This window comes from Ammodytes marinus (assembly GCF_949987685.1).
Source record: "Ammodytes marinus genome assembly, chromosome: 11".
NCBI classification, from domain to species: domain Eukaryota; kingdom Metazoa; phylum Chordata; class Actinopteri; order Uranoscopiformes; family Ammodytidae; genus Ammodytes; species Ammodytes marinus.
This window is the reverse complement of record NC_137215.1, coordinates 16,204,302-16,231,471: the sequence shown is the minus strand read 5'-3', so window position 1 is coordinate 16,231,471 and position 27,170 is coordinate 16,204,302. Positions and strand designations below refer to the sequence as shown.

The 27,170-nt window shown below is 37.7% G+C and overlaps 1 protein-coding gene across 1 annotated transcript in view; it reads left to right on the top strand.

The window, feature by feature from the left end:
• Window positions 1-27,170, top strand: part of nrg3a (neuregulin 3a) — a gene marked incomplete at both ends in the record, with an annotated part of 346,999 nt that overhangs the window by 263,213 nt on the left and 56,616 nt on the right. Inside the window, one exon of the mRNA XM_080037328.1 lies at window positions 18,931-19,004. Within this exon, the coding sequence (XP_079893454.1) occupies window positions 18,931-19,004 (74 nt within the window). The remainder of the gene's footprint in view (window positions 1-18,930; window positions 19,005-27,170) is intronic.

The window sequence follows — 27,170 nt, the reverse complement described above, 5'->3', positions numbered from 1 at the left end:
CCCAACTGGATTATAACATCAGCCTGTCATACTCTACAACTAGGCCTACTCTACATTCCAGCCCTGAAGGTTACAGGGAAAGATGAGAAGGTGCTCTTTCCGTGTGGTTGCCCCAGGTCGTCTTCCTGGTGTATTTCCTTGGCATGATGGCTTTTCTACAATGTTTATGACATTAAAATAAAACATATGTTATGTAATATTACATTAAAATATGTTTAAGGCTAAACTTAACTTGTGCCTCATGGTGGGGGAAAGTGAGACAGTGGCTCACTTTCCCCCACCACCACAATTTGAGAAAAAACTACCTCTCTTAGCATTTCAGGCTAATCTTTAGCTAATATCATCGCATGGTTTTTATATGTTGGTAGTTCATCAACACGTATGATAGAAGTTTTTCTACGTGAATACATTTGCTTTGGCACAACAGTTGATTAAGTTGACAGCAAGAAAATTTACTTTTACATGCAAAATACCTATTTTGGTGAAAAAAACATGCTCACCACAGCACCATGAGGTCCTCTCTTTCAGGGCCGTGGGGAAATGAGAGGGGCTTGAAAACATATATCTCACATGACCACAAATGTTTTCCGTTGCCTAGATACAGGGGGTGGCTCACATTACCCGATGCCTCAGATTCCCCCGTTCTCCCCTATATATATATATATATATATATATATACACATCCCTTCACACATTTTGGGAATTTATATTAGAAATCATTTAGTTTACCATTGTTCACACGAGTCAGTAGTGTTAATTACCATAGTCGCTAAGAACTGTTAAAAAGTGATAATAAACAGTTATTGTGTTAAGTCTGTACAGTTTGAAATCTAAACTAAACCATTTTGCGAAATTTTAGAAGGGGTGAGAGTGGACACAGAGGGCCTTCTTCATTAAAAAATAAATAGATAAAAACTAAAGCCAATCAATAATAGCCACCTGATTTAAATTTATCAACAACACGTTTTACTTTTCAAATGGGGATTTGGTGAAAATCGGTAACTGGATGGCAGTTTGCAGATAAGCTTTTTTTTATGTAAAACAGGATGAGGGCTTTAATCCAGAAGTTATCCTTCCATGTGTGAAAGCATTAACATCTTAAAATAATGTTTAATGACATAAAAATGTGTCATAGAATACACTATAAGTAAGTCCTTTTTTTATGTTAGAGGTAATGCTGGGCACACATGTATCATGCAGTTTGTGTTGGGTCAGCTAAAAGGGGGTTGCCCTACTTTCTGGAGCATGCTTGGGTATTCTCTCTTCATTCTTCAGCTGAAATATAAGGGGATTCTCAATCATGCAAGTCTTTCGTCGAAAATGTTTGTTTGTGTATGTTTGTGAACACAAAATGGTGAAAAAGAATGGTGGAACGCCAAGATGCGCCGTTTCATCCAAACGCCTCCTCATTTCTTTGAGATGTTTAAGTCATCCATCACCCAACTGTATGCAGACATCTACAGTATGGCATGCAAGAAAGGAAATATCTACATAATTACCTGGTTGCATTTTATTAACATATCACATTGTACTGAGATTGACTGGCATGCTGCTGGAGATCATGGAAGCTGAATATCACTGGAGGGATTACAGATAAATCCTTTTCTCATGAAACACAACTATACACAACATCCCCTCTTCCTTTATGGATCTCTCTCCCACCTGCTTTTTCCCCTCACTCGTTTCATTTCTACCTCTCTTCCTCTCACTCAGTCTCACAACTAGTTCTGTATCTCTCCGGGGGCATGCCGGGCAAATAGACTTCTCTCTAATTGCCAATGTAATGATGCTGCAGACCACTCATCTCACCTGCCTAATTAATACTACAGCTGCCACCACTGCTCTCTTTTCTCTCTCATACTTTGACACACACTCACATACACACACACTCGTGTAATACAGGAGGAGGCGCGTGCTTATGAGTTCATATCACGTACGTACTGAACTGTCTCCCTATATCGGCTCAGCCTTCCCTTCGCTCTCTCCTCTCTCCACACACCTCCACAGTCTTTACCAGCCTCTCCACTGTAAAACATGGCCCTGTCAAATTGACATGATACACCCAGCTGCTCTTGCAGAGTAGTGAGAAAACTGGCCCAACCTTTAGAGAGTGAGCTCCAAAACTTGAAAATGATTTTTTTATGAATAATTGATTGAAAACCATTTGCATTTTGCTTCCTGTGCATGTAAAGGACATGTTGAGATTTTAAGTTACACAACCATATGTAGGGCTTTCACCCTACTATATACAGAGATTTTACAATTCACAATATTACTGTATTTGGCACTGAGAAAAGAACATTGGAGTTAGATATAACAGTGGACAACAGAAGTGTTAGATGATTTGGAACTGAGCTTTAGTTTAACGCACCCCTTTTGGCTGTATTCGTGTTTCTGTTTGAAAGCAAGGTTTGAGACGCAGAGCTTGTGCAGACAGCTGCGTAGATTAACATGAGAGCGCTATCTGTTGCATGAGACGCGCAAGTAAAAACCATACCCTCGCTGTTTCCATGTGCGGGGTCACAACATTCTTCTATGGTGTTTGACGTGACGTATTATTGCCACCTACTGGCCTGGCATGATGACGTCAGTGATTTGCCTGGTTTATTGTAATGTATACTGTCTGATCAGGCGCTGAGCTGTGTGTCTGTCTGGTGTGAAGAGCCAGATCTGTTAACAGGGTAGGCTAAGTAATTACTGCAAAACAAGATGGTTTACATAGCAGGTTTGTAACAGGACAAAGTGAAACAACTGAATAGAAATACATATAAAAATAGTATCAAAATAATATTGACCAACGAAGGGGCGCCCTTAGCTCAGTTGGTAGGGCGTCCCCCCCATGGGCCTTGGCCAGCAGCGGACCCGGGTTCGATTCCAGCCCGCGGTCGTTCTCTGCATCACTCCCCTTTCTGCCCCATTTCAACTCTGTCTCTACACTATCAATAAAAAGCATAAAAATGCCCAAAAAATATATTCGAAAAAAAATAAAAAAAATATTGACTAAGGATCGTTACTCCCACAACATGTGATATAAAGGCATTGCTCACACAATACATTTCAAACATTTTAACATTTAAAGTTTTGAATTTTCAAAGGCATCATCAAACACACATTTTGCCACCTGCTGTTAAACCTTATTTTTCAATGTCCTATATTTCTATCTCTTCTTTCTCTCTTAAGTTCATAAAATGACAGCCTTGCTCTCGTTTCATTCCCCCTCCCAAAGATGATGAATCTGTCGGCAGGGTGTGCTGCTTAGGTCTTTCTGGGTCACATAAGCCGGTACATGTTTTCAGTCCTGCGGCACGACGGAAGTCTTGTGTAAATGGCTCCTCCTGTAATGTAGTAATTATTTCCTTTGCTCTTTCTTGCTCTCACAACAAAGCTTCTTCCCGCTTTCTTCCCTCCGTCCTTCCCTCCTCCAAAGAATGCTGTTGAAGACAGATTTTCGGGAGGTTCACTTCTCCTTCTGTTGTTGCAGCTATTTTCTTTCACTGACTGTCCTCATTATTGTCTGCAATGTTTTTGGGATGTATGAGGTATTGTTGTGGGTTTTATCTTAGTTACAATTCAAATGTATGAATATGAGGCGAAGTCCACCAGTTTAGAAAAAGCTGCATTTCCCTCTCTATTGCAGTCATTGTTCCTTGATTCATTTTAGAGGTTGAATGTTTCAGTTCATATTAAGCTTACAGAAGGCCAGCCATATTCAAAACATGAACAGACCTCAGGCTTCTTTTTATTCTGTTATTTTTCCAATTAAAACTTGCTGATATTATTCACCATATTAGCATGATTGGAGATCTCTCTGGATCACATACACTGTCTGAAGAGCAAAATTGGTACATAGGAGTGCAGACATTGTGGCTCTTGTCATGTGCTCAATATTCTGGCCAGCTTCTTGATATTGGAGCTTTTGTGTATTTTCAATAATTAATATGACGTGCTGAAGTACCATGATACACCTCCCACATGCTTCTTGAGATTTGTCCAAAGCAAATGTTATGTCTTGTGTATACAGTAGGCCTATGTACTATCAAGCTCAGCTATGTGAAAGGGCGCAATTAAATAGCATAGATTTTATCTTTTCTAGACAATGCACATTTGAGTTATGCAACACCATCATGCTATATTTTACCGTACTGTCCTAAATTGGATAGCAAATGCAAAAATGCAAGGAAAAAGCTTCTCTGTTATACCATTATCATTATATTATTCAACAGAATTGTTTAGATTGTGTTAAACATGACATGAAACACACGTTTTACCACACTTCTGAAGTATGACACATGATGAAGATGTACTTGACACTCTTGTCACGTCCGCCCATGAAAGCAACGCTGCTTTGTTTAAGAGTTGACCCAGAGGGACCCAGAGAACACCAAAGGTCATCACTTTAGGCGTGAACAAATGCAAAACACATTCCCCTATCTCCTGTTGGGCCTGCCAAGTTTCCTTTGTCATCATCTGTTATCCAATATCCCCATGGTCCTCTCCTTGGTATTATGCATAACCTTTGTTCTCTCACACTGTATCATTGTCACATTGTTATAATACAAATATTGATTCGGGCTGCTCTAAAAATAAAAATTATGTTTTATTTCTTTGAAAGGTATTTTACATTCTTGTATTTCCATGTTAGCTGTGGAGTAGAACTGAAATCATCAGTTGAGATTTGCACCTGTCAAGCACCTGGTATAATATCGTGTTTTATCATGATTTAGACTTCTATCTCTCGTGCTGGGATAATGTGGTAATATCATGTCAGTGATGTCACATAATCTTTATCCAAATCCACAGGTCCTGTTTTGATTCAAATGAAATTATTTGAAATAATCATGTGGATAAAGCATATACATTTTTCTTATTGATTATAGGCATCCCAGCAATCTTGGTATGTTTTTTTGCTTAGGCTAGATTGTGTAATACTAGAACCAACAGATAAAGAATTAACAAAAGCCAAAAAGATAGATAAATAAAAATCACACAAACATTGGGCTGTTTCCACAAGACAAATTCCTATTATAATGTTAAGATGGTCTGATATGCAGTTTTACTGTTTTTCTGTTACTTATATTCCACATTTAAATATTTGTTCACACCTTTTTTGACACTAACCCATTGTTTGACAAATTGTATGACAACACAACACAATCTGTTTTGTATTTCTTAGAATTTTGCTTTGCCATATACTGTGTTTCACATGCACCTCTCTCTCTATATCTCTCTCTCTCTCTCTCTAAAAAAAAAATATTGGCTTGAAGTGTGTGTGATGATGCTCAAAGGTTCTCAGAGTAAGCAGCCTCTTTTGTTAGTTTTGAAGTTTTGTATCTAGCGGCTCATGCAGTCAAGTGCTTCGGGTCAGAAATAATGACAAAAAGATCCTGTGCTTGTATTTGCTCTTTGTGGCTTTTTGTATTATTTGCAGAAAGGCAGGTGACGTTGTTGTGCTGCAGCTGCAGAACCATGAAACTGAATTAAGTGAACAAAGACACATTATTTACTATCTTCAGATTAAACTTTGCAACACAATGGTTTACAAATTTGGAATTACAGTGAATGTGTTATTGTAATAAAAGTTCCAAACAACTTTACAGCAAATTGAAATTATATGATACAGATCAACATATACTAATAGTGTTCCTATGTCCCTGTGAAGGCAAAAGAAGCACTGCGGGTTCGTTTTATCAGTGCAGTGTTATATCTTCGGGGATTATAATCACGCACCTTCATACACATAAAGATTTTCTGGGGGGGATTTATTTCTTATCTAATATCGTTGCATATGTCGTTGCAGCTGTTTTCACGATAGCTGATTTTTGAGCAATGGCATTTTTCTCCCAGCAGTGAAATTACATTTTACAGCATAAGAATTTTACTCCCAGCATCAACATTTGGGAGATGAAATGTCTGCCAGTTTCCAGAAGGTTTAGAACTTAAAATTCCTTTGTGAAGTATTATCCTTGCCAAATGCCTTCTTAGCTGTGGCCCCTAACGGGATCAGCAGCATGCAAGTGACAGTTACACAGTTAGAGAATGTTTCCGAAGGGACACAAAATAATCCGAAACATTTGCCAAACGGGGGGAGTTTAATTATCTGATTACCCTGACGGACTTTCCTGCCACTTAATTTTCTGCAAAGGTCAGAGCTTTCAGTAAACTATTGTTTTTCAACACAAACTGCACGCTCTCCAGCACAAATCCTCCTCTGGCATTTGGGTGTTCTGAAATAAGGATGTGATAAAGCTGCCACCCCTGTACTACCTTATTTAGTCAAGTCCACTATTCCCATTCTTTCAACTGCCAAAGGCCACAACAGCGTATCAAGCAGAAACTAGTAAAACAGAGGGTGCACCATGAAACACTCGTTATTACCAAGTACAAAGGAAGAAAGGGCAAATATATATTTTTTTAAGAGTTTATTGGAATCTTATTAAAATAATCATCATTGAGCTTAAAAACCCTAATCATAGGCTACTTAAAAGAAAATATATATATACAGTATATATATATATATATATATATATATGTGTGTGTGTCAAATGTTATCCCAATGTAAAAATTAATTACATTATTTTGTTTTTCGATTACTGTTTTCAAGGAAAAAGGAGTTACGTTTGGAAAACAAATTACACCCTTGGTATATATACTTTTGAATGTAAAGGGTATACCTGTAACAGATAAAAGCCGGTTCCTCGTTGCAGTGCCGAGATAACAGCTTGGCAGATAACATCTATTTTAATTGATCTCAGTACCCCCTTTAACATTCAGATGTTGTGAAGAGATATTCCCTGAATCCAATTGTCAGTAGACTTAACAAACCATCTAATTAAAGTGACTCAGAAGGAAGGAATTATTAAGCACAGAGATGGTCTAAGTGATAATGTTTTAATATTCATAAGGAGAGAAAGTCAAAGACGGGAACAGAATGTAGAGAAAGAGGGGCAGAGTGAAAGAGAGATAAGGGTTTGGATTTAAGTGTTATCTCACTGTTAATTCAAGCCTGTATCAAGATTGTATATGACAGAGCAATGCATTTATACAATATGATAGTTTTCTACAGTTTAACATGTTCTTAGGTGACATTTAGAACCAGAGAGAAGAGCTGAAGTGTGCAGGGAATGGTTCCTTGACTATGCAGAGTATCCGCAGGCCCTTCAACTGCCCTGTGGGTTTAACTTAAATCTTCTCTTTTACTTTATGTTGTTTGTCGGCTGTTGTCCGTCTTGTTTCAGCTGTATCCCAGAGGTGGTCGTGGTCATGGTTGGTTAAGAAAAAGATTGTGGTCAAAGTGAAAGGAATACTGCATGGGAACTCTCAGTTGTATAAAGTACCCAACCCCTCTAGGCTTGAAAGTTGGTCTAAGAAAGTTTGTAGTTTGCTTCTACATGGAGGAAGGTAGCTGCAGTCAGCTTTGACTCTCAATGGTTATAATAACTCCAAGTGGTGACCTAGTCTCAGTTTGCATTTGTCATTCGCGAAGCAATTTAGGAATCGACAGCTATTGGTGCCAGGGACATACCAAAGCCTTTTAGTTAGCCCATTTCAGTGAAACGACACCTGATGAAATACTGAGTTTATGTACAAAGTGGATGAATCTTCAGTTGTTATTTTAGAATTAAAAACATTTTTAATATTGTTTTTCCACGTTTGCCTTAGTAATCCAGTGTAGACCTGGATCTATATTTGATACACTATAGGGTTAACAGCATTAGTTTTCATTTCTAGTTAGGTACGCAGATGTGTTCTTTCTTCACAGCCTTTTAATTATAGTCCCTGTAACTTTAATTTCCTTTCTGATACAGGTTGACAGTGGACTACAAACTCACTTCTAGAACTGGAGTTACATCCATGTAACTTTGATTTCTCCTTTGCCGATTTAACCTAGTGCAGACTACTGTTTTTGATGTTGGAATCCTAAAGAGCAGCTATATATGATTAACCGCACAGTTAACTCTGTAGATCTTTGGAAAACTGTGCCTCTAGCTCTCTGTACTTGTAAAAAGAAATATTAAAATAAAAGGTAAAGCTTTACATTACGTAGACACTCATCAGCATTAATTGATACTTAACTAATGCCTAGTTCATCCTGAGTTAATGTAGGACTCATGTAATACTCATAGATGACTCAGCCATGAATGAATGGTTACTCCATCAGTAACTAATCAGAAGTCAGTCTTAATTACAGACTGAGTCTTTAATGATAATTGCTTACCTAAGACATCTATTACAGATTAACTCAGACATGTTTCTTAAAATGTATTCATACTATTAATTAATGAATTACCAACAATGAAAACCGTGAATTTGAAGTCCCATACATTAATTAATAGTTATGTGTCCCGCTAAGTAAAGTCACAACATTATGATATATTTATAGATCATTACCTAACGATGAACTAAGACGGGTTACGAGCATGATTTCACTTTAATATGGTAGCATGGATAACCAATTTTTCTGGAACCAAAAGCTTTGCAGAAGCCTTCCAGGTGGACTTCTTAATAACCAAAAGTAATACATTTTGTAAAATTCATTAAATCTTCAAATGATTAAGTTGTTTAGATGAGGAAATGTTATGAAATAAGATTTGTTCAGCTGTGCACCAGCACAAGCACCTTTTCCAAGGCTCGGAAGTTGCCAGGTCTAATGGTTAGAAATAAGTAAAAATGTGTCAACTAAACTTTTACACTCACCACATACTTTGACCTTTTGAAATTTAGAAGACATATTAATGTTGGTTTCTTCAAATATTGTATTTCTGATTAATCAATTTCAGTTAGCCTTATACATAGGATAGGCTTTATTTTTTAGGAATAAATAGGCTAATTAAATTACTGATAGTGATAGGCCAACCTTTTCTCAGAACACACTCAAGATTTTTATTTAATTAATGATATATTTGTTTTTGTAAATGCCCTCATCCAGTCATGTTTTTTCTCACTAATTACAGGACGTTACTAGACAGATATGGCAACCCACATTGAATTAGTCTATTTTTTACCAAGCTGAACATTTTTTTATGGGGGTTGAAGTATTCTCCAAATAAGGTTAAAATGCACGGAACAGCAACCACTCTATCTCTATATAGAACATTTGACAACACAGGGGAGGCGCAAGATCCTCCAGAGATGCACGTGAAGTTGAGAGGAGCACCTCAATCCTCTATTATAAAAACCAATGGGCCGTGAAGACGTCGAAGAAAACCACTGGACAGAAGCCACAATGTACAAGGAGACGAACACCATGCTAACGGGCCGAAATGGACAGCAGGCAGACGACAAAAAGAGGTTAGCAAACTACCAGCTCAATATTGTTCTTATGATTTTTATTGCATGAAGTAAAGTTAGCGGTGACATGTTACAAAGCATTCTTAAAAAGGTAGGCTACGTCTACATTAAGCTAACGTCATGTTAGCTTAATGGTTTTGTTTGCCTGGAGCCTGGAGTAACGTTAGCCGATTGGATAACAAGCTAGCATTTTACGTTATAGTCCATGGGCCAAGTCCCAAAATGTCTCTTATTGGTAGGTATTGTATATCCTATACATCCCTAGAAGAGGTTTTGATGTGATAAACCTTTTATATTGGTAGCTTTTGTTTTTAGTTATCCCCTCTCAAAGTATAGGATAAGTGAGGTCACACTGCAGGTGAATAGGCTAATATTTTTTACTTATAGATATCATCATGAAACTTTGCCAGTTGATTACTAACATTAAAACAATTATTTTTCAAATTACAATTTTTTCAGAAATGTTTGAATAAATATGCAAATTTGGCAATATCGAACCAATATCTAATCATGTGAGAATTGTTTTTACAAAACAGAATATGGATAAAGGTTTTTTTTTCATTTTATAAATAAAAAAATACTATCAAAAATAGTGTTGCCTTTTCAGCATGTTTTTAAGAAGAAATTGTGTCACTGATCAGACAATTAACAACATATGAACAAACCCTTCTGTAATGACTTTCAGAATAGTGCTGAGAATTATTATGGAAAGTTAGATATAAGTGCTTCAAAAGTTGATTTATGATACATTTTCGGATGTCTGATGTTTACACACACTTTTTGTTCCTCTCTTTCAGTAAAATCTCCTGAAGAGTTGATCGAGCGTTACTACAAGGTCCTTGGGCTTGTCAAGGGTGGCTCTGCCAAATGAGATGCCTACAGCAAGATGAAAGTTGACAGGAACACAATTGTGTATTAATCAGCAATTGCAGATTAGCAGCATTCATGCTAGTAAATGAAGATTGCTTGATATTATTATATTTTTTTTGTGTATGTTCATTAAACAGAAATTGTTAACGTTTTAGGTAGAAACTACTTTGAATACAATAAAACTGTTAAAATCCCAAATGATGGTCTTCAATGAAATTAATATAGTAGCCTATGTTAAATCACGACAGGAATGCAGACCTTTATATTATATCAGTTTTGTACTGATTGTATATTTGTCACCACCGTCTGAAAGAGAAATCATACTCTTAAACCGTCTGAGTTAATCCTTAGGTAATGATTTGCAAATATATTATAATGTTGTGACTTTACTTAGCGGGACACATGACACTTAAATAACCATTAATTGACATGGTTTCCCATGCTACCAATGTTCTTAGCCCGTCTTAGTTAATCATTAGGTAATGATTTGCAAAAATATCATAATGTTGTGACTTTACTTACCGGGGCACATGACACTTAACTTACCATTAATTGACATGGTTTTCCATGCTAATATATTAAAGTGAAATAATGGTCTTAAACCGTCTTAGTTCATCGTTAGGTAATATATCATAATGTTGTGACTTTACCTAGCGGGACACATAACACTCAACTAACCATTATTGACAATAGTTTTTCATACTACCATATTAAAATGAAATCATGATTTGTACCTGTATTAGTTAGTCATTAGGTAAGGAATTGCAAATATATCTTCATGTTGTGACTTTACCTAGCGGGACACATAACTATTAATTAATTATTAAGTAACTTCTGGTTGTGGTTATATCTGTTGATACTGCCTGAAAGACCACACATATACACGTATGCTTGATCAAAGTGGGAAAGTTGCACAGTGAATAGGTCATAATATTTGGACTGCCAACAAGTATATATGCATCAATATCCGAGCAATTACCTTCCGTCACTTCTACTGGAAGTGAAAGCACTTGGCCACATATGTCCCCTGGATTTTAATCCTGGACTGCAAAGAATCCTGCAGAAATGTTCCTATCCCAAAAACAGGACTTAAGGTACGTTAATAAACAGATACCAGTTCAAATAGTACTGTGAAATGGAGGTTGCTGACATACTGGACTCTAAATTCACGTGTTGTTGGTAAATAATTAATTAAGGCGAGACACGGCAGGCAAAAACATCGTTTTTTCAAGCACTGGTCAATTTTGAGATTTGTGTCTATTTAGCTTCCATAACATGTCTTCTTTCATACTAGTATGGATAAAAGGTCCAAAATATACGTTTTAGGTGTTTATTTTACTAAACTTTGACTGCTTGCGTCTGTATTTTGCTCCTAAATTCGTCAAAAGTGAGCATTCTAACGTAACATACAGCACCGCGACCGCTGTATGAATCATAATAACCATGGTACTGTTGGAAAGCTCTGAATCTCAAGAACAACGTTATCTGATCCAAATATGGTCATTTCCTTTGTATCAGTAACCAATCGTGAAAGTGTAAGGAGGGATTCAATGCTAGGAACGCGACCTCATTGGCTAATGCACATTTCTGACGATGTGATTCGCTAAAAGGCATCACGTGATGCAAGCCGCGGTAGCTCGAAAATCACAAAATAAAATGGGAAAAACGTCGAAAATATGCCAAACCAACACAAAAAAAAATACTTAATCACTTGGCTACGGACACTACATGATCGCCATTTGAAGGGGAGAAGTGTTAAAGACATGTAAATCACGCCGATCACGTCGGAGAGACACAGACTGTCAGAGGATCAGAGGGGACATGGTGGGGAGAGAGAGCGTCTGTGCCGACTCCGGAGCAGGTTGACAGACAGTGGCTAATAATAAATGAATCACGTTTAAATTAGCATGTGGATGTAAATGTTACTATGCTATGGTTTATATATGTTAAGCAGTAGTAGGCCTATATGGCATTGAGGGGTGTAGGGCCTAATTCAATAAATTACTCTAGCTATCATCAGTGATTATCAGCAGAATTCACGTTGTTATCTTTAACGGCCGTTTTCTCAAAATGAGCTATTTCCAATACTCTGCGAAAGATATCTCAACTTCTAGACCACTGACATCAACCAAACTTTCTATAATCATTCATAGCACTATTTTAAAGGTTTTTACAGAAGGATTTGTTAATATATTGTTAATTGTCTGATTTATGATACATTTTCCTCCTAAAAACATGCCTAAAATGCATTTCTAAGACATGTACATAGTATTTTTTGATTTATTAAATGAAAAAAGGCTGTATCCAAAATCTGTTCTGTAAAAACCTTAGAAACTAATATGTGGTTAAAATAAAATAGAGATTTTAACTCTGGCTTTATCCAACATCTCAAATTTTTTCTCGAAAAATGACCCAAATTTACGCATAATTGGTTAAATATTGCCATATTTGCATATTTAATATAATACTAAAGAAAAACATGTAATACAAAAAATAATTGTGTTAGTGTCAGTAATCAACTGGCAAAGTTTCGTGATGATATCTACAAGTTAAAAAAAAATCCCTATTCACCTGGGGTGTCTCGCCTTAATAGTATTAATACATTTTAAGAAACATGTCTGAGTTAATCTGTAATAGATGTCTTAGGTAAGCAATGATCATTAAAGACTCAGTCTGTAATTAAGACTGACTTCTGATTAGTTACTGATGGAGTAACCATTCATTCATGGCTGAGTCATCTATGAGTATTACATGAGTCCTACATTAACTCAGGATGAACTAGGCATTAGTTAAGTATCAATTAATGCTGATGAGTGTCTACGTAATGTAAAGCTTTACCAAATAAAAACTTAATATATATATATATATATATATATATATAAGTTTTTCTTTTAATTTTAGAAAAGGCCAGACAGAGCTTTGAATTATTGAGTAACTTCCTTCCTCTGTTGAAAGGCTTGAGAATTGGAATTGATGTTTCACTGAACCCACAGTGAGATGGAGGGAAAGGCCACGCATTCAATCCCACTGAGTGTATGTTACACTCAGTGGGAGGCATGTTCTATTTAAAAAGTAGAGAAGCTCAGCAGTCAGTTCTTCTTGGCAACTGGAAACATCGGATGGACAAGAGCAAAACATTTTGCTGACTGCGAACATTAATGGCAGGAAGATTTAAATAGCTGGATTAAAGCTGGGGTATATGATTTTGGATTGGTCAAAGTTAACATGAGCTGTACACTTTGACCAATCAGAGCGAGGCTCCGATTCTCTGTTAGTATTGGCTGTTGGGACTGTCCATTCACTTTGGCACAACGTTGTTAGTGTAGAGTGTGTCAGGGAGGGACCATAGGGGAGGGACCAAAGCGAAGAAGTGGAGCGGTTGAGGTATTAGGATTCGAATCTCTATCCCAACTGCCATTTTCTCCCCAAATCATATACCCCAGCTTTAATAACTGACTTGCTCAGAATTAGATTTACAAAATTGAATTACCAAAGAAAAACTACTCATTGGCTTTTGGTAGGGGTTAGTTTTCCTAACCATTCCACTCATATTGTGAAGCAACCTGATGGATTGATGGTGGCTTTGGTTTAACCTACAGAACAAAACACCAGGGAATTAAGATACATTTTGACCAAATCAAAATTGCTACAATGGAACCATGTTTTTCTACGCCCTGGAAGTTTCATGCATATTCCAAAAGGTACTTTAGTTACTATAACTGCTTAGAGACCATTTTTAGAATTAGATTGGACCTCAATTGCACCAGAATAGAAGAGCTTCATCAGTTGTAAATGTATGCTTCCTGTTTGTTGGAAATACAGTTCGAAATCATGAGTCCTGAGTTCATGCTCTGGGTTCACAGGCTCCCATTACGTTAATATCCTAGTCCTTGTTTATTGATATGTAATGAAAGATCTATATAGTAAAGTGCAATCAAATGTCCAAAGAAAAGCTCTTATATAATTTGTCATTATTGTCCTCCGAAGGGGAGATTTAAGAGCTTACATATAGAGACTATTCATCCAGTATGCATGTGAAAACATTGTCCTCTGTTCTCCAACAATAGTGGATTTCTGGCAATGTTCTCCCTTTGGGAGATAGAAAAAAGGTGGATTGAGGTAACAAGATGCGAGGACTAACTATATATTATATCCTTGTATCCTCAAAGATGTACTCAGTTTTAAAAAAAATCTAAATTCATTGTTCACATACAAAATGAAGGACTTAACCACTACTTATTACGGCCATAAAACACGACAGAGTGAGCTACCACCATAAGCTTCAAAGCACCACTTGCATTGCAATTGCAATGTCCCTGGTCCTTATCACTCATTCACACACACACATGGATATTATGCATATTCACCCGTAATTCCAAGAAAGCAGCTCTCTTTTTGTCTCTGTTTAAGATGCAAACAAACAAAGATATATGCACATTTATACATATGCATACAATATGCACACAGTTTTCACAACCTGTCCGCCTCTCATAAACTTTCAGGCTGAGACATGGCAGCCCAGATGAATTTCACCCCATCTAGGAAAATGAGAGAGAAGACATCCCCTTGATACCCAACAAAGCAATTTTACTGGAGAAATTAATGGAAACGCATACAGGATAGAGATATGCAATGTCATTAAAGTAGAAATGTAATCATCTCGGTCCTGCTTTGAAGTCTGTGCTGTCAATTGTATTTGGTTGTCTGCAGGTCTGATTAAAAAAAAACTCTGAGCAGCAAGTTGCTATTAAAGTAGAGCAGACATATTGCATTAAGTTAGGATTTGATACATGTAATGATATGACTGCATTGATCTGCAGAAACAAACCGTTTTTAAATCTTCATTATCTGGGCTTAAAACCCAATTACAAATCACAAATAACACAATGAGACAATATCTGTTACACCTGTTCCAGACCATTACACACAGGCTGTCATGTTTTTGTTTTCATTAAACTGTTGTCGGGAAAAGCTTACTGGTTAGTTCATATGGACTTTTATTTTGAAGGGATGGGCCTGAGTGTGTAGCAGCAATACCATACAAGGAAAATCCGCTTTGTGTAACTGCCTTTGAGTTTTGAGGCTGTGCAGAGCCACCCCAGGCCGTCATATGTCTCAAATGGATGTAGGTAATTATTTATCACTTTGGTATTATTAAGCATGACTATATAACATCATAACAACATGTATAGGTCAGAAAAGATGAAAAACCACAATAGGTGCTCCTCAAGTAAAGTAAGTGTCTAAGTATAAACAAGCAATATGCCAAAATGTTGAAGCTTTTAATACGTACCAAATTATGATTATGGTGGATGAAACATATACATATTCAGGTTATGTGGCTGTGTTCGTAATTGCTACCATCTGAAACCTTTACTGATTATTTTATGTCCCTACAGCCATGACAGAAACAACATTATTTCCTGTTATTCATCAGCTAGTTTACTGGAACTGTATTGTTCCTTCCCGCTCTTAAAAGGACTTTCATGGCAGGAAAATGGCTCCCGGTGTGAAGATCATTGAACCGACCTGTCACAGTCTGACCAATGTACTGTGTTTATTTTTTGTAATAGACTGTTGAGCCTCACTGCTGTGAGGCTGCCCTGTATTAAATTGGTCTAGATGGCCGCCTTGCCGAGGACAGCAAAGTAGTTTTTTGGACGTCATATATTTCCTTTTATGTTTAACAACGCAAATTTCCTAATAATTGTGTTTGTATAACATGTTTATTCTCTGAAGGGGGAAATCACTGGACACATTTTAATGTTTTCTGTCTTGTGCCGGAGCAGGATAACAACTTGGTAACAGAGCAGAACATTTTAAATCCATCATCATTTGCCAGTTTTCAGTCTCTCTGGATTGGAAAAATTCCGTAATGAACCACTTTCCTTTTGGTCATACAGTACTACAGAGCATGTCAATTCAGTCTGTCACAACATTTGACATGAGAACAGTGTAAAATTATTGATTTACGTTGCCCTCACTGGATGTCTCCTCTAACTGATTGTAAGTCATTTTAGGCATCAAGATATTCTGTAGATGTGTATAAATATTACAAATGTTTTGAGGAGATACAAGTGTTGAAATTTTAACCAGACATTCAATTAAACGTTCAAACAGGGCTTCTTAGGTTAAGTTTTGCAGCAAGTATACTTTGCATTTCAAATCTCATAGTTGCAGGATAAATCCCTGACGGCGACTTGAGCAAAGCACGTTTCACCCCAACTGGAGCTGCTGCAGTGCTACTGAGCAACTTCCAGGATTGATGTTTACTGTTCAAGCGTCATACAAAAGAGAGCAAGGCTAAATAAAACCAAAAAAAAAATGCATTTCCTGTTTCTAAAAAATAAATCAATATACATAGGCCTATATGTAATATCACAGGGTACAATGCTACATTTCCCCCACATACTGAACAGGACTTACATACTTTTAAGCTTTTAAATACTGTAGGATGTACTGTTTGGCTGCACAATTTGTGTGCCTGCACCTGCACCAGCGTGAGAGTGTTCAAACTTTCCTTTTTTGCCAAAATTCATCATCCTCCAGGCCCCATGTTTATGTTTATCCCTTGATCTGTGCTGCTTCATCTATTTTTAGCACGAACACATGCATGCACTTGCAATCGGTTCCTGTTTTCTTTTAATTAATGAGTGTGGTGCTAATTAAAGGCATGCAACTCTTCAATAAGAGTGTCTCTCATCCATTCTTGGATTCACCCACCCAAGCTTTTTGAAGTAGCCCTCTGATGTGTTTTGATCTCAGCTGGGAGCACATGGGGTTTTTTTTTACAGAGTTTGTGGGATACGATGACTTCATATACTGCACATTGCTAGACAGGATAGTGCAGCAGTTTTTTGTGGCCACACTAGAATCTACCCGTTGGTGCATAGTTGTCGCCATTTTATTCAACGCTGTATGCTCTTCCTTACCTCAACATTCCCCTCTAATGAGCATGACACACAGACAATGTCACCATGTTAAGCCTCTTTTCTTTTAATTATCTTCTTCTCCTCAAAGGGTTTGACAAAGGTTAGCTGTTGTCAAAGTTTAGTCAGTGCGGGTCCCAATGGTGTGGAAAGATGTTAAATATCCACAAAACTTAGAACAGAGTAAAAGGTAGTTGTTCAAGTAGGCAGATGCAGTTTGAGAATATTACGACAACTTCACTGGAACTTTTTTTTATAATGTGAATCAAAGTATTACTAAGTAATCCCATAACCACCAAAGTAGTGCAACTAAATAAATTACCTAACAATAAAAAATACAACTGTGCTTTTATGCTAGGGCATGCAAACATGTCTGTTGTGGAGAATTTATTATTCACACCCGTCCTTTTCCTACTGTGAAATGTCAATATTTATTGGTCTATCTAAAACACTTACGTGGTCAGATTCCATGATTGAAAATCACTCACTGTAGATGAAAGACAAAAATAGGCTAGCCATTATCATTCTGCACAGGGCCAAATCTTTGATATGTCATAGCACATTATTTTGGAAGCGTGATCTCTATGCACAGCTATGGTGTTTTGTTTGTCTGAGTGGACGTAAATGTTTTTCTCAGTAGGGGGCTTCCAAAAGTAGAGACCACTGGGATATGTCCTTTTTTTGCTCTGCTGTCAACTTGTCAGGGCAAATACCGATTAATTCCAGACCTGTCAATGAAACAAAGCCACAGGCGTAAACGGGGGGGGGGGGGGTGGCAAACGAGATGCAGGTTGGGTTGAAGAGAAAACTGAGACTTAGCGAAGCAGAACAGTTGTGACCGAATGAGAGACTAGAATAGATATAGTAGGGTCAAATTTAGAGAGGTGGGTAGCAGAAACTACTTTTGTTGCTGAATGAGACTTGCATTTTCCTCGAGAGGGACAATGAAAAGCAAACCAGCACGCATGGTAGAAATGACCAGAGGCAAGGATTGATATCCAAACCAAGTGAGGCACCCAATTAGGTTTTGGAATGCTTATGTCTGTGCGCTGTAAAAAAAATAATAATAATTAGATTAGATTAAAAAACAGTTACATTTCTGTATGTTGATGAGGATGTATTTATTGAGTTGAAATTAATCAAAAATGTCCTTGCAATACATAGCCATTCCCATGGACATTTTCTGAAGATCAGGCCAAGCAGAATTCATCAGTTGTCTAATGATCATTGCTGACTGGCACTCACAGATGTGGACTATTCAGAAACTATGGGATGTGTCCTTAATTAATGAGGTACTTTTCATGAGAATTACGTCTTCTTGGTGGCTTGTGGGAGTTAAGAGAATTAAGTGAAGAAAACCTTTCACAGATTTGTCGTCAATGTCAAGTTCAGCTCCATCTTGACACAGTTCTTACTCCTTTTTTTCCCTCTGGAAAAAGTTGTAAATTTTGATAGATAATTTGATATGTTCTGTGAAGATTTCCTATGAACCAACCAGGATGCTGAAAGTCAATGATGTGTACACAGAGAATAGGGTCTCTCTTAATGGGGTGCTTCTTTTCTGCTGCAGCCATAAGATGTAATTTTGGCTGAAAAGACAGATGCCTTCTCCAAGGAATTCCTTCCCTTGACAGGTTGCAGCCCTTCAGAGCACCGCACTATTCATTTATTTCCTGTCCACTTGCCTTACCTTGCACTTTCTTCCAAAAAAGGACTGAGCTTCAACCTACATTTAAACATAATGAGCATTCATGAGCAGCTCTTGCATACATCAGTCGTAGTGGCATTCTTTCCCTGGCGACTCTACCTGACCTATGGTGTATTCCTCTTTTTCCTCCACCAGGTGTCGAGAAGGCTACCAGGGAATCCGCTGTGACCAGTTTCTGCCCAAAACAGACTCCATCCTGTCTGACCCAAGTAAGTTTCTACTTTCTTTTTCTATGTTTCTTAAATCATTGTGCAATTGTTCAACTGGAGGAGCATTAACCCCTAAGACTACTGATGATCCCCATTAAAAGACATAGACAAAATCAAATGTTCTTGACCGTAGCAACATTTACTGTACATATCCGCTCGACCAACTCCTCAGCTCGGCCTTGGGAAAAAGGCAGTCTTTAATAATATTAGATTGATTCCAATAAAAAGAGCACTGAGAAAGCTTCACAAAGATTCACAGCTGGAAATGTTTCTTATTGCATATACCCCTTGAAACAAGCATTTATTTTCTATATTCCTTAAGTGTTTTTTTTCTCTTACCATGAGTCAAATTAAACATTTATACTATTAGTGCACTGTCTGTAATTTATATTTCAGCGGGATTGAATGCAGGTCTTCAGAAGCCAAATTAAATTGTCTTCTCATTTTAGATTATTGCAGTTACACTAATTTTCAGGTGAGCAGTCTCTGGTTAGAAAGCCAGCAGGGCTGGTAAAGCATTGGAAAAACATGATGTTAACCATATCAAACTAAATAGAAACAGGACCACAGCAAAGTCGATTTACTTAAAAGTTTTCTTTACAAATTCTGTTTATTTAATTAATGTAACAGTGTGTCTTTATTTGGTATGGATGAAACAATGCAGGAAAGCAAAATGTAAAGCAAAATACCAAAGAATCAATGAGCCTTAACATGACAATTATGACAAAACCAAACAAAAGTTTCCTTTTATGTTGAAGTAACAATAACCTATAGGTTAATATAGTTTCAACCTTATATTTCTGTCTTATATTTTCTTTTTAATGATTTGTTCACGTAGTACCTTTTTATCCTCTCTTCCAGTAATTTCTACTATGTCTTTATTTCCCAAAGAAAATCCTTGCAATGTCATACAGCTGAGGGAAGAACTAAAACCCCTAACTTTTGTCCTTACTGCCTGCTATCTTTGCCATATTATTATCCCTGTTCCTCTCAGCCCATTCCAAAAAATATACAACCTTGTCACTGGGGCACTAACGTTGTGGCAGTACAATAGCTTATCCGTGACTTTTATACTAACAAGGGCTCATGCTGTAACAGCAACATTTATCGTTAAAGGACGGTACTGTGCCTTTGGGGATTTTTACCTCATAATGGTTGAATGCTGCCCACCCACCCCACCCCACCCGTTCTTCTTGATTGCAAGGGACCATAAATGAGACACTGTTATCACTTGCTTTTTGTTAATATCCTTTACTTTCCAGATCATTTATTAAGTCTCTGTAATGAGGTTTTTAATTCCAAGCAAGTATTAGGGTAATTGTCCTTGTTAGAACAACATTGGTGTTCACTGAAGTGACACCCATTGCTTTGTTGGTACAAACCTGCCGACCTGAACGTATTGGTTGCTAAGAACCGCTACCATCCACATCAATTAAGCAATTTGTCAAATGTCAAACAAAAACAGTTGTTGATTGTATTGCTACTGTATCTGAAATATTTCTCTAAAAAATCTAAACAATGAATCTGCTTTGTTTACTTAACAGTTTACAGAGCCTAGGCTGTGTTTTAACGCCAGCTTATTTTTCAGCACTCACACATAACAGACAGTTACCGGATCGTAAAGAGATATAGACTGATTTTGACTAAATGTATTTTGTCAATAAGCTTTCTCCCGAATCAGTGTCTCCACCTTCAAAAGGCTTATTTGATGGATTCACCTTGTCTTGTAATGGGAACTATAGTTCTGTATACGGTATTCAATTAGTGCACACTTAGATAACTCCATCTAACATAGGTCTTCAAGGCCTAGACACTGCACATCAGGACCGCTGAAGAGTTATTACTGGCAGGCAAGTCCTTCCATACAACTAAAGCCTAGGTCAGACTAAAAGATTTTTCAACTCGCCAAATTTTTGGATCGCTATGTGTGAACTGTTCAATAATAAGATCAACTTGCCGAAGCGTTGCATACACCCGACAGAGGTCTAGCATGCTAATTATCAAGACCTGTCTGCGAGTCCAAATCATGTTGTATAAAAAGGGTTCTGACTGGCAAAGAAAGCAGCGACAAGCTGCAGCCAATGAGAGGGACATCGGGGGACACAATATAGCCTGCTAAATAGTTGATAATAATAACAACAACTTTGGTATAACAACAACTCATAATTGGAGGCCACGCCCATCGTGGGGGAAAACAATTCACAGCGCTCCATTCACTTTGGGTTGAATGACACAGTATTCTGGAAACCAACTTAATAAAAACGTAATAAGACATGCCTTTCACAAATACACGTTACTTTCTTTAAAGCCACGACTCTTATCTGTCTATACGAGCTGTTTTTGTGAAAAATTATTGAGTAATTTTCAATATCGAGACAAAACTCTTAACTAATGTATGCTGTATGCTAGGCTAATGTTAGCCTTCTGCTGTAGGCTAACCATAGGCTAACCCTCACGGACGGGAAAAAACACTTCAATATTGAAAATTGCTCAATAATTTTTCACAAAAACAGCTCGTATGGACAGACAAGAGTCCGGGCTTTAAAGAAAGTAAAGTTTTTTGTTAAATGGATGTTCGATTACGTTTTAATTAAGTGTGTTTGCAGAAGACAGATCTCCTTCAATACAAAGTGAATGGAACGGTTTTCAACGGTTTCCCCCACGATGGGTCCGACCGGACAAAAACACCTCAATATTTAAAATTACTCAATTATTTTTCACAAAAACAGCTCATATAGACAGACTGGCTTTCAAGAAAGTAAAGTTTTTTTTCTTAAATGGATGTTTGATTACATTTTAATTAAGTTTGTTTGCAGAAGACAGGTCTCCTTCAATACAAAGTGGATGGAGCGCTGTTCAATATTTTCCCCCACGATGGGCGTGGCCTATTTCATGCACTGTCTCTATATGTAACAAAAGCAAAGCACACACATTTTCAACTCTCTCAATTGTACGGACAATCGTTGCTGCGCCCGTCTCCCAATCCATTCCTTTTTCTTTGTTTGTAGCTACAACACCCAATTATAAGGCAGGAAGTTATGTAGTGTTAACTATACAGAGATCCTACATGTACGTAGTGTGTGGGTGCTCTCTAGAAAATTAAAGAACTGGAAAATAACAGTTTCATTAAATATGTGGTGCAGCTTTCAACCAAAAGCAAAGTTGGGGTTGACCTGAAAAAGTTGTAAAGTACTAGATGATAGGTGTGTACTGTATATGTCCAACAGCTCATTTTCTTAAGATTCACATTAAAACCTCAATAATGTCGTATCCGACTTCAAGGCTGAAGAAAATTGAGTTCAAACAACAAGAAACAAAGTTGTCCTCAAAGTCATTACCATATCTCAGAAATCAATTTGAGGTTATAGTAAAGATTTAACCATAACTAAAAATTGGTTTTCCCTCCTAGGTGAGTTACTGATGATCAATCTATTAATTAGCAGCTTTTTCACGTAAATTACATCTAAATTGTCTGGGAGTTACCAAGTAATTACTGGGTATTGTGGATTTTGGATTAAAAATAAATAAAAGAATGGGGGACTAAGAACTTTTTTGCATCCAACACACATCCACTATACCTTTCTGTTTCTATCAGCTTTAGCTCACAACACTTTCCCTCATTTGTTTCTGATCTAATTCATCTATTCTTTGCAACTCTCTCCAACTCTATGCCAAATCTATATCCTCAGTTCTTTTTCTGATGGTAAGAATCGATTGACCTGCTCTCAGGTCATTCTTCTCACTAGTTTCGATCACTCCCTAGGCCTCCTTCTTTATTTTTGACAAGAACCCTTTTTTTTGTTCTCTGCTATAAAACAAAATGTCTATAGAAAGCGTGTACATTTTCTTCACTTTTTTTTTCTTCAGTAACACCAACCTTTTCTTTCTTCCCTTTACCTCATTTCACTTCTTGCTTCAAAAAGTTGGTAAGTGTCAAAATGGAAAGAAGAATGGCAGAGCCTGCTTCTTCTTTCCTCACCCCTTAATAAATATTATGTCATAGCATCCCTCTACTTGACTCCCTTTGCTCGCTGCTCGTCGAAACCTAATTCCCTGGGTTACCTTGGTGTCTCGTTCTCAAGCTTGCCTCAGTGTTGTCATCCTTGTTCCCTCTTCCAAAAATGACCCTCCTGGATGGCCCCACTATCCCCCCCCCCCATTTGTCTCTTGCTAACCTCCTCCGTGCCATCCTTTCCTCAACACACATATTGTCTAAGCATCTTAAGACATTATCCCTATTCCCCTGTCTACAGTTCTCAGTCCAACTCATCTCCAAACACTAAGTGGCCTCAGAGCCTCAAATGAACTGTGGCTTGAATGTTGCTAGTTCAAAAAGGTTCACCAGCAGGGCAGGCAAACCATGCCAAGGACCTCTGGCATGTTTCTGTCTCCACGGAATGGGAAGGAAGGGCCCAAGCAAGAACGTAGAGAGGCTGGATGAAAGTGGAAACATCATAAGAGTCTGGCTATCACACCTAGCTTCGGGGCTAGGAATACGAAAGCAGTCATGACTCCAATGCTTATACAGACAGAATGAAAGTGAGACACAAGGCAGATACACATATAAATGTATTTGAAAGTGTCTTTAAAAACTGCATAACAGTGTCAAATAAGAAGGCCCCGAGATCAGTAATAAAATACATGAAAAAACAATAGACAATGGATAAAGAATGAAAAATAGTTCTTCAGGGGCAGTAGCTACTGAATTAATCATGCATTAATGATTAATGAAAGAAATGGGAAAAACAAATTTTTCAACCTTCTAGACTTTATTTTAGCTTCCAGTGGAGATTCCAAATATACTGTAAGTTTGTTAAAGCTAAATATTTGGATTTCATTGGATGGTGTTGGCATGAAAAATATTCAATCTAAATATTTTATTCTGTTTAAACATCATTGTAAAAAGCAGATAATACAGTAGTGTACTGTAGAATACGATCATACACTCAACAAAAATATAAACGCAACACTTTTGTTTTTGCTCCCATTTTTCATAAGATGGACTTAAAGATCTAAAATTCATTCCAGATACACAATATTACCATTTCTCTCAAACATTGTTCACAAATCTGTCTAAATGTGTGATAGTGAGCACTTCTGCTTTGCTGAGATAATCCATCCCACCTCACAGGTGTGCCACATCAAGATGCTGATCTGACATCATGATTAGTGCACAGGTGTGCCTTAGACTGTTCACAATAAAAGGCCACTCTGAAATTTGCATTTTTTTGCTTTATTGGGGGTCTGGGGACTCAGAACCAGTCAGTATCTGGTGTGACCACCATTTGCCTCATGCAGTGCAACACATCTTCTTCGCATAGAGTTTATCAGATTGTCAATTGTGGCCTGTGGAATGTTGGTCCACTCCTCTTCAATGGCTGTGCGAAGTTGCTGGATATTAGTGGGAAGTGGTGCACGCTGTCGTATACGCTGCTCAAGCACATCCCAAACATGCTCAATGGGTGACATGTCCGGTGAGTATGCTGGCCATGCAAGAACTGGGACATTTTCAGCTTGGACATTGTGTACAGATCCTTGCAACATGGGGCCGTGCATTGTCTTGCTGATCTCTCATCACGGTATCTCTGTGCATTCAAAATGCCATCAATAAAATGCACCTGTGTTCTTCGTCCATAACAGATGCCTGCCCATACCATAACCCCACCACCACCATGGGCCACTCGATCCACAACATTGACATCAGCAAAGCGCTCACCCACACGACGCCACACACGCTGTCTGCCATCTGCCCTGAACAATGTAAACCGAGATTCATCCGTGAAGAGAACACCTCTCCAACGTGCCAGACGCCATCGAATGTGAGCATTTGCCCACTCAAGTCTGTTACGGCGACGAGCTGGAGTCAGGTCAAGACCCCGATGAGGACGACGAGCATGCAGTTGAGCTTCCCTGAGACGGTTTCTGACAGTTTGTGCAGAAATTGTTTGGTTATGCAAACCAATTGTTTCAGCAGCTGTCTCAGTGGCTGGTCTCAGACGATCTTGGAGGTGAACCTGCTGGATGTGGAGGTCCTGGGCTGGTGTGGTTACACGTGGTCTGCGGTTGTGAGGCCGGTTGGATGTACTGCCATATTCTCTGAAACGCCTTTGGAGACGGCTTATGGTGGAGAAATGAACATTCAATGCACGAGCAACAGATCTGGTTGACATTCCTGCTGTCAGCATGCCAATTGCACGCTCCCTCAATGCTTGTGGCATCTGTGGCATTTTGCTGTGAGACAAAACTGCACATTTCAGGGTGGCCTTTTATTGTGGACAGTCTAAGGCACACCTGTGCACTAATCATGATGTCAGATCAGCATCTTGATGTGGCACACCTGTGAGGTGGGATGGATTATCTCAGCAAAGCAGAAGTGCTCACTATCACACATTTAGACAGATTTGTGAACAATGTTTGAGAGAAATGGTAATATTGTGTATCTGGAATTAATTTTAGATCTTTAAGTCCATCTCATGAAAAATGGGAGCAAAAACAAAAGTGTTGCGTTTATATTTTTGTTGAGTGTATTAACAATGTTAAAGTTACATATTGTAAAAAAATATATATTATATTAACATAAATATCTTAACAGCTATATAAGCCTTTAGTAGAGAGGCGCAAAGGCTTTATTGATTGATAACTTGACAATAATGAATATTTCAAATCTCTCATGTACGAATACAAACCTCAAGAAAAAAATACCTCAGGGGTTAGAGGTGACTCACTGATTTTCATTTAGTTCTCAAAAAAAGCTGACAAAGCTCAACACTGAGTTGGTCACCTGGCTCGCTGGATGAGACATGTTAGAGATCAAAGATTTGTTTAGGTTTCCCCTGAATCAGTCAAAGAGCCACAGAGGCTGTTTGTTGTCATTGTAACATACAGTATGTCAATAATTTCATTACAAAAAAACAACTTCACACCACTTTGTTGTCAAGACATATTTTGTTGTTCAAACAGGAAGGTTGCTGAGTGGCACAACCCATTCTGAGGAACTTTCACAGGATAAGTCAAGAGTTAAAGTAGACTACACTCTGAATTGTCTCTTTTTGAAATACAGTTTCCTCTCTTTGCTGTCGTACCTCATTATCTTTCTTTACTACTTTCATCTTCTACATAGCCCTTCTGCAATTACTGAGTCGAACACCTGGCAGCCAAGCCAGTCAAGTTTTACGGCCCTTTGAGGCAAAGTCAGAATCAGCATATTTGTATCTACTGTACGGTACATGCATCATATCACACCCCACAGACAAAGAGACAGAGATTTAAAGATTACAAATACAAAGACAACATTTCATTCACACTATCGTTATGATATCGGATTTCATGCTTGACAGCTTTGTGTGCACCGCAGATGATAACATTGAAATAGTCATGCAATGCCAATTTCCCTGAAAATACAACCCCGGGTTTTACGTCGTATGCATTTCAATCCATAAGATGTAAAGGAATCATAAAATATGTGATTGCTTTAAGCTTTATGCTTTTTTCATGGGCCAACTGTTGAGGAGAGGGCAATGCAAATCACCTAGGATTCTAGAAATAATTAATTCAGCATATGATACATGATGTTTACGCATACATTTGGCGTCAGCCTTGCAATGATATTCACAATATACGGTATGGTATGAATGAACAGACAAAAGTGAACAACAAGATACCACAGGGATGCACTGTGAGTGATCCCTTCATGGTTTAGTATCTGTCCTTGTAGATTAGTAAAGCCACAAGAAAAAAATAAGAATTATTTTTTATTTGTGTTGCATTGCGTAAAAAATAGACAATCAAATTTGATGCCGATTCTGTTACTTTTAGAACCACAAGTGAGAGTTGGGACGGGGGTGTGTGCCCAATGTGTTATCTAAAAGAACTCTTTAAAAGTTTGTTCTCGCTCTAGGAGCCTTGAGCCATAGCAGTTGATGAAAAAAGAAATTAATCATACATGTAAAACACACAATTTTTTTTATTTAATTTTAGAACAGCACACATCACTGTAGGCTGTACAGATCAGTAGTCCAGTAACTGTGAATGTCACATGCAACATATTTGTATTTGACATAAAACTTGTTAGAAAGATGTGCCCTTTTATTTTCCAAGCCAGCATCTTGCTTTGTTTGTGCGTGTGTTTTGTTTTTCTGCTCTCCACTTTTGCATTCATGTTTCTGC